Here is a 9,084-nt window from a genome sequence, read left to right on the forward strand (position 1 = left end):
ATATTGTAAAGTTGATACTCCGACAAGATGGCGATCCAAGAACATTTTTCCATCATGGCGATATCTTTGTTAATTATCGATCGATAATCGAAGGTACATCTAAAATATAGATTTACATATCTAATTAGATATAATAAACGAAATGTAATGAAAAAATATAAGGATAAAATGAATCGATACGATGCTTTTTAAATTTAGATTTTTTTATTTTTTTTTTATTTTAAATTAAGACTTTCATATCCTATCGAATGTTTAATTACGTATATATATTTTATTCCAACTTTTGAAAATTCACACGAGAAGAAAGTACGCACCCTGTGCACCAATCAATGATCGTATTTCAACTGATGTATTCACTCATTGGTGCGTTGGAAAACTTCGAGATATTCGATATAAATCTCGAAGAACTCACGTGGCATCTAGCAGAAAATATTGACGTTACTAAATATTTTAATTAACTCTGATGAGATTGGATGAGTGTATGAATCATTAAAAGAGAAAAAAATGTAGTATATAACGTGCGTTTATTTAAATCCGAATTTTTATGTGAATTATTATGATAAAACATAGTAATACAGAATATGCATTTCTCTCTATGTTATGTGCGTGATCTCTGTTTGTACTATGAAGTCTTATTACGCATTGTTTAGGCATGTGAAATATTTGTTTTATGAAGCAACGTAACAGCTAAAGTCGAAAACATAATCTTAATATCATTTTATATTATATACGAATGTATGGGTCCTTTGCACTACTTGTCTTATGTTGTCATTCGACAGCAATCCTCCTTATTTTTAATCTTCATCAGTAAGTATTTAATAAATAAATTAATAAAAAGTATACAAAGTAGAAAACTTTATCTTTTTTTTTGTTTCTATTATTATAGGTAATGTATACTTTGGAAGATCGTATTGTATTTCTTTGTAAAAAAATATAAATCTAAAATGTCAGAAAAACAAACAGTGGGAGGTATTCCGGTCGAATGCTTGACAGGAGAATTGGGTGCTATATGGTCAGGTTGGCGTATACTAGGTGATCGAGAAGTTGTCAGAGAAGCTTCTGCTAAAGGTACTCATATAAATTTAGCTTATAAATATCTGGCATTTAGAAAGAATTGTAGCTTGGACAAAGCGAAAAGTTATTTCAATGAAGAAGTGGAACTTTGGATTCGAGAATTAATAAACAAATGTCAAGTTTATAGAGCTTCTCATATTTTAAAAAATATGGTATGTTAAGATCGTTGGAATATATCTTACTTTAATTTTATCTAATCATAGTTTAATATTTATATATTGTATTATGATTACTCTAGGGAAAAGATCCAACCAAGTATATATTTGAAGTTTGTATTAAATCTAAGGAACCTGTTTTGAGAGATTACTTAGCAAATTATATGATAAATAATAATGGTTTTGATGATGCGCAAAAGGAAGCATGGACTATTATACAAAGTATTTTACAGTATGAAAAAAGATACATGTAAGTTTGAATTATGAGATTAAGTGTATTAATGTACATGCGTTTTAATATGATATTAATTTCTTACAGGCTTGAAAATCTATTCGGTAGTACAATATGTATAGAGGACATGATAAATTTACCAGAAAATATTAAGCAAGTATTATGTACGGAATTATATATTCAATTATTTGACCCAAAATTGTTAAGAAACATGACAAATAGTGTTGTATGGAACTGTTTGTTACTATATAATAAGATTGATACAATTAAATATTGGATTAATAAAAGATATAATACTAATGTGATAGTAAAAGAAACATATGCAATTGATGAAAATTTAAGAGATTTGATTGATAATCTTACTATTACTTCTGAAATGATTGAACAGATAGATCTCTCAGATGCTAATAATCTTATAAAAGATTTGACAAAGAATCATTTATGCAAGTATGTATAAGAAACTATGTTAAATACCAGATTAAATCTATATAAAAACTAATACTATAAAATGTATGTAATCTTTTAGGTATGGGATATTTACCAAAACAGAACAAGATAATCTGAAATTAATGCTAGCAAGAATATTTAGTAGTCAACACACATTACAAGATTTTGAAAAAATATTATCTTATGAAAGTTGCAATATTAATAAAATTGAATTTTTGGAGAACATTAATATAAATTATTATCTTGTGCAACAAAATTATAATGTAGAGACTACATCAAAAGTAAAGAACTTATATAATATTCTAAATAGAATGAGTAATCCGCAATGTGATATTTTAGATACAATAACTGATGCAGTACTTCAGAATATTCATTATATTTCTGATAACTTTACTGACTTTTTGAAAGAAAATTATTTAATTTCTTTTGCATTAGTTTTTTTACAATATTGCAAGATAGATACTATATCAAGTTCTATAAATAAAAATATAGAATTTACACATGACAATTTCAAAAATATGTTAAATAATAAAGGTGGATTACAAATAGGTGCTAATACTGTGCCATACGAAATTCTTTGCAATACACTAGAATATATACCGATCGTACGATGTATTATCCAAAATCGATCAAAGGAAAATGATATTACAATGTATGAACTGTTAGATGGTTGTCAAAACTTTACTGCAAGGCTATTCTTTAAATGGAGGTATAATAATGGACCAATACCCCATTTTTCAAATGAAAGTTTAGCTAAGAAATATGGATATAAAGAAACATTAACATATGCTTATTATCTAAAAGAAGGAAGACCCAATATGGCTTTATATACGCTTAAACATCCACAAGGCAAATCTCTTGGAACTATCTCTTCTAGAATGTGAGTTACTTTTTTTAAATTTGTATTCAATCCAAAAATAACTTTTACTTTTTTATTTCAGGAAGTGTAAAGCAGCTTTCTATGCCCATAGTTTTGCTTTAAAAAATTTAAATAATTCTGAGATAATCTGTAGCTGTATTTCATTTCTTGAAATGTTAGGAATCAATTCTGAAATTTTGAGATTACACGTTAGTGCAGCAGATTATGTCCAGAAAACTCTTAATATTTCTATTGGTAATATTACTTACATAATTATTAGAAGAAATTGATATCTAAAGTACTTTTAATGTTGTAGGACATCTACTGGAATCTATTATGTTTAAAAATCAAAATAATTTGCAAACTATAATGTTATATTTGGAAAACAGTTTCCAATCGTATCTAAACGATAATGTAACCAATGAAGTGACTCTGTTTTTCGATGCATTGAAAACTTGGAAGTTTATAGTACAATTTGCAAGGACTCATGATTTTTTTTTACCTGATACTCTTCTAAAATACTTAGCCCAAAAAGATTTATGGTTTGAGTTTATATTGGTGGGACATTTTTTTGCTTATTCTACATCCCAAGTATGTATTTCAAATTTCTTTAAATCCAATAAAGAAGTTAATATAAAAAACACTAATCTTAACTCTGTTATAGATTTTAACACTTGCAAAAGAATTTCAAAATATAAATATACGTGAACATTTGTTAACCTGTTTGAATACAGAGTCTACAAGTGTTTTGTTACATTCCAAGTATGAGACAAAATTAAAGTCCAGAGATGTAAGACAATTTTTATATTGTAAGATTGGATTAAAGCAAAATGTATGAATTAATATTATATTTGCCATAAGTTAAAATAGTATTGTATTCAATCTAAAATTTACATTTTTTGTAGGAAGTACCTTTATCTTCCAGTGCATCGTCTTCATTAACAGATAGTAGCAGCTGCAATACATATTCAACTGCATCTGAAAAAATTTCATTTGCTGATAATATATTTTCTTCGGACGATGATTTATGGATGACATTTTTAAAGTGTCATCATAGTCAGGATCCACCTGGTGCATTATTACATGTATCTCATATTACTTTAAGACCTATATTGATTATTTTGGCAACTTGTTATGAGGTATCGTATAATCTATTCCAATCTTATACTTTATATAAATTTACTAATTTTATTTCTTTTAGCCATCATTAACTGCTGCATATTGCTATTCCTGGATGGTAATATCTACAGCAAATAAAAGTATTCTCTCTGATTATGCAGAATGTCTAGATCAGATAATGTGGCCAGCTAATAAGGTGTTAGAATTGATACCAAGATTAGTATCTTGTGGATACGTTTGTACATTAAGTAGAGCATTCAAAATTTTCATGCCTGTAAGATTGCATTTGTAACAATCATAAATTATTTCTTAATATCATGATTATATTGTTATTGAATATTGTAGGACAGCATATTAAATCCATTTTTCGAATTCCTTTTACGGTGTACAAATTATGGAGAATTCAAGGAGTGTCAAGAATACTTGAAGGACTTTAAAATACAATCTTCAACACTTATATGTAGTGTATGTTAATACTATTAAGATATTAAATTGAAATATCTCCAGTGCTAATAAATAATAAAATTTTATCTTTTTAGAAAATTGTTAATTGGGAATCAGTTGATGACACGTACTTGAAGAATTTTTATTGGGTTGCATTGTTAGTTACAAAATGTATTGTAGTGGCACTTGCTCATAATTTTCGAAGTACGCAGTTACAGATACATTTCTTGAGTTCTCTATCAAAGTGCAATTTTCATTGTGGATTGCCAGGTAATAAAAAGTAATAATTTATAATAACACAAAAGATAATATCACGGATTAAGATAATTTTGTTTTCAGTTGACATACCCAATTTTCAAAACCTTTTAAACATTACAAAGGTTTTGTTGAAAACCGAGATTACAATGAATTTTGCAGCCTTCACTGTGACAGACAATGTATATTGTTATGACCAAGAAATCAATAGATGTATTGATCGTTTGGTAGAACTTAAAGATTATATCAATGCGTTACAAATATGCAGTATAGCAGCAAGAGATACAACAGAAATAATACTTGCTCAGGTATATTCTTTAATAAATTCTTTTAATTTTAGCCTAATAATCGTATATTATAGAATAATATTTATGAAACAATTGCTTTCAGTATCGTAATGAATTTGAACATCATGCAAGTACTAAAAGTAAGCTAGAAAAATCGTTTTGGAAACGATGTACAGATGATTTTAAAAAATATAATGTGCCATCTAAAAAGGTAGCAGAGTTTCTAGTTGAGCATGCTGAAAAAGTTCTTTCTCACAAAGAAAGGTATATATGATAAAGAATATTTATAAGTGGATTATATATAGATTATTATTATTATATTAATATCTAATTTTGAACAGATATGAAGTATTGAAGTTTGCTTTTGAAACATTGAAAGAGAGTCAAATAGAGCAACAGACTATTGATACCTTAGAAATGGCTATGTGGAAATCATGTATTTTAATAGCTCCTAATAATGTTTTATTAGAATATGAGGGAGAAATCTTACAAAAATTAAAAACTGAATTACTGTCAGGATTGAATAAGTTACAAGTTACATGCACTTTAGCTGATGCTAATGAAACTAGTGCTGCTGAATATTTAATTAATAAATTAATAGATGCAGGCAAACTTGATCTTGCCTTGAGGATTAGTACAATATTTAATTATAAACATAGAGTAAGTATTATTATTTGATATTATAAAATAATCATAGACAGTAAATTCGTTTTTTATTCAGGATTTGCAAGTATTAATGCTGTGTTTAAGTTTGGCAGAAGGAGAATTATCATATACAGAATTAACATTGCAACAAAAATATTTTCTCATCGAAGGTGATAAATGTGTACCACAAAAATACAATATTCTAAAAAATCGTGGACTTCAAAAACTATCATCGACATCGTCGTGTAATTATATCATCCTTTATACTATTGTAATTTATTGTATATATTTTAATTTATGCACACGGTCTCCCGTTTAGCGACATAACAAAATGTTTTAGGAAAAAGTAAAAAGGTATCAAGGAAAATGAACTAATGTAAATGTATTTCCTTTTTCAGTGAATACAATTGGTATAGAATCCGGTAAAATAATCGACGTAAAAAGTACTCCTGTCCGACAGCATCAAATCGAATGTATGTCTGTGTTAGAAAAATTAATGAAAACACTTCGTAATGGGACTGATATAGGTTCTAGAATATTTTTATGTTATAAGCTTGCAATACGATTAGGAAAATCGTACCAGTCGCTAATAAAATTAGACGAACCCGTTCAACTTTTGCAAGAAGTAACAGATAGTAACATTGATAATAAGTTTGAGACTGCAAATGATATTATAATAGCGTATAAAATTAAAAGCAATGAAATAGCATTGTTTTTAACGCAAAATATTGTAGAAAGCATTACCAAAGCAATAGAAGGTAAATGAAAAAAACAAATTATTTTATTTCTAAACTTTTATGTTACGTTATAACAAAAAAAAAATTAAATTAATTTTTTTAGAAAAACAAGATGATTCAATAACAATGTGGGGCTGTCCTTTAGATGCAAGCTTTCATTTAATAATGGAATTGTGTAGTGATATTTCAATCTTAGGATTAAATCTTTTAGAAACAGCGAACAAGCTAATGGGCTATTCTCAAGGGGAAAAGAGAGATGGTAACATATATAGTGGCTTTCATAATTTTTGGACCAATCGTTTTTTTTTTTTTTTCTTTTTTACTGTATAACTTCTACATGAAACTAAGTTAAAATAGTTAAACCAAGAAAATGGAACAATAAATTTCGATAATATTGCCACTATTAAACATCAAAACAATCGATATTTTACAATTGTTTCTGATTATGCTTATAAGTTATTTATTTTTTGTCCAAAACTTTCGTCTGCATGCTACTCTGTTAACATACAGTAGCTTTCATAAACTAATTCCTCATGGCTGACTTAAACACGATATTTCAGTTTCAACTTTAAAGACAATAGTAGAATTGTTAATCAGGTCTCACGATTGTTTTACTGCTTGTTGTAATATGGAAGGAATAGCATCTATATTACGAAAATGTCAGAACATTGCAAATACTCTGCAATATCGCAAGTATTGGACATTATTGGTAAATCATTTATCTTAATTTCGTTAGTTCGAAGATCTAACTTGAAAAAAAAAAAAAAAACGAGAAATCATAAAATCTTAATAATGCTTTTTCTCAGGTTCGTCTCGTAACAGGGGTTGGTCGCTTCACGGAAATGAATTATATTTTCCAAATATTAAAAGAGAACGATCAATTTGAGTTTTTACTTGGGAAAGGCTTACACAAGGTATACGCTAGATAATTATATGCCATTATATATCTTATTCTTTGTTATAATCTTTTTAATGAAACAGGTGTCCGGTCTAAAAACAGCATTACTAGAGTTTTTAAAACGTAATTGTCCAGAAAATAAAGAACTCTTTACTTTAGTAGCATTACACTTTCGTCTTTACTACGAAATCGCTTTAATGTGGGAAAATGAAGCGAAGGAAGCAACGAAGGAACTTATATCCGATTTGACAAGAGAACATGGAAAAGCAGCGGGTCCTTCTCAAACCGAGTTGAAATTAATTAAAAATGAAAGTGTACAACAAAAACTGGAAATAATAGTAATGAACTTTACTCACGCAGCGCAATATTACTTACAAGTAAGACACGAGATTTTTTCCTTTCTTTCTTTCCTTTTTTTTTCTTTTTAATCTTCTTTTAACGTGTTTTTCTATCCTAGGATAATAAATTACATCTTGCAAACAAGTGTTGTCAACAAGCGCAACTCGTTGCTCTGCAAATCGCATTACTTGGCACAACTTCGAATCAATATACGATATGTATCTTAAATTTAAAAAGCGATCAAATCGATAAAATTCTTTGCGAGACGTTAAATTTTCAACAAGCTCTTATAGTTACCGGCGCTTATAATCATCATCCAGATTGGGCAAATATTATTTATAGTCACTATATTCTTAACGGGGAGATAAAGTACCTGAAAGACTTCGCTACGGTAATAAAGCTTTCATCTAATGTAGTTGAAGACTGCGCGCGTAGGTACGTTTATACGATTAATATTTCTATGTCTATCTTTTGTCATACAAAACATTTTTTTATTAATTTCATTAATTTTGCATTTTAGATATAGATCCGAAAAAAGTCTTACTTATGGTATGAAAAATAATATGAAAACATTAATATCCGAATTGGTAGACGTCGAATGTAAATATATGTTAGCAAGCCAATTAGGATTTAAGGAAATCGTTGAAGTTATACTCAATAGTCCTGCTACAGCTGCTTACCTCAAAGATACAGTATGGAAAAAGGGTTACAAGGCATCATGATTAACGATGATACATTCCATTTATAATGTATTGATTGCATTAATTTTTATATTGGAATGAAGAAAAAAAGAAAACAAAAGACAAGTCATTAGAAACGCAAGTCTTGAAACGTATAAAAACTATATATTTTGCTACGTCGATCCTGCTACAATATAAAAAATAAATTGTATTTTTTATATAACGTTACAATGGTCTTCTCGGGATAATCCTATCAATTGACATGGCTTATTTAAAAAAAAGAAAGCCTGTCAATTTTCATGTCTTTCCAGATATATAGCATTAATCAGATTTATTTTAAATAAAATCGAAGCTATTTCGATACGATTTTATTTCTTAATTTATCGATCAATCGTTATCGAATAATCGACTATCAAGGGAAGCTCCAATCACAAGACTTTTCTAAAAACTTTCATGAATTGATTAAAACGGTTTATGCACAAGTACACTTCCAAAAAACGTTTATATATAGTCGGAGAATTAAATTCGGATGTACAACGCCTGGATGCATATATAAGAAATTGTGAAAAACTGTACGAGCAAAAAGCGGCGAGCAAAAAGGTATCGAGACGTCGGATGACGTTACGGGAATGCATCGATCGTTTGATGGAATCTATTGAGAGAGAAGAATTAAAGAAAAAAGAAGGTAAGGGTACACAAGTATTTCGTATTTACAAAAACCAATAAAGGTAAAAATTCGATATTCATCAGCGTTCGAGTATCTAGAAGCATCAAACGAAGCCATGAAAAAAACTATTTCAAAATTACAAGATTCTGTAAAGAGTTATCGAGAAAGCATGCGCGCGGAATTTCAGAAGTTGGATACCCTGAATACCGAGCGACTTTTAAATCTTGATCCAAAATTATTTTAATC

The 9,084-nt window shown here is 28.4% G+C and overlaps 1 protein-coding gene across 2 annotated transcripts; it reads left to right on the plus strand.

Annotated features, from left to right (window-relative positions):
* The first annotated feature begins 447 nt into the window (after positions 1 to 447).
* Positions 448 to 8,399, plus strand: LOC122635974 (spatacsin). Of its 2 annotated transcripts, none has more exons than XM_043826729.1 (23): positions 448 to 807; positions 887 to 1,226; positions 1,313 to 1,479; positions 1,549 to 1,908; positions 1,988 to 2,788; positions 2,850 to 3,022; positions 3,084 to 3,358; positions 3,432 to 3,599; positions 3,673 to 3,906; positions 3,969 to 4,160; positions 4,232 to 4,351; positions 4,426 to 4,600; positions 4,670 to 4,893; positions 4,976 to 5,136; positions 5,214 to 5,532; positions 5,594 to 5,762; positions 5,916 to 6,275; positions 6,358 to 6,513; positions 6,815 to 6,963; positions 7,061 to 7,168; positions 7,236 to 7,529; positions 7,610 to 7,926; positions 8,012 to 8,399. In XM_043826729.1, the coding sequence occupies exons 2-23, from the start codon at positions 945 to 947 to the stop codon at positions 8,211 to 8,213; spliced, it is 5,406 nt and encodes a 1,801-aa protein (XP_043682664.1). In that variant the 5' UTR covers positions 448 to 807; positions 887 to 944; the 3' UTR covers positions 8,214 to 8,399. The 2 variants fall into 2 exon arrangements, with proteins under 2 accessions (XP_043682664.1, XP_043682665.1); XM_043826730.1 differs by having other exon boundaries at positions 3,432 to 3,557.
* Positions 8,400 to 9,084: the final 685 nt, after the last annotated feature.

Source organism: Vespula pensylvanica, chromosome 20 (genome assembly GCF_014466175.1).
Source record: "Vespula pensylvanica isolate Volc-1 chromosome 20, ASM1446617v1, whole genome shotgun sequence".
NCBI lineage: Eukaryota > Metazoa > Arthropoda > Insecta > Hymenoptera > Vespidae > Vespula > Vespula pensylvanica.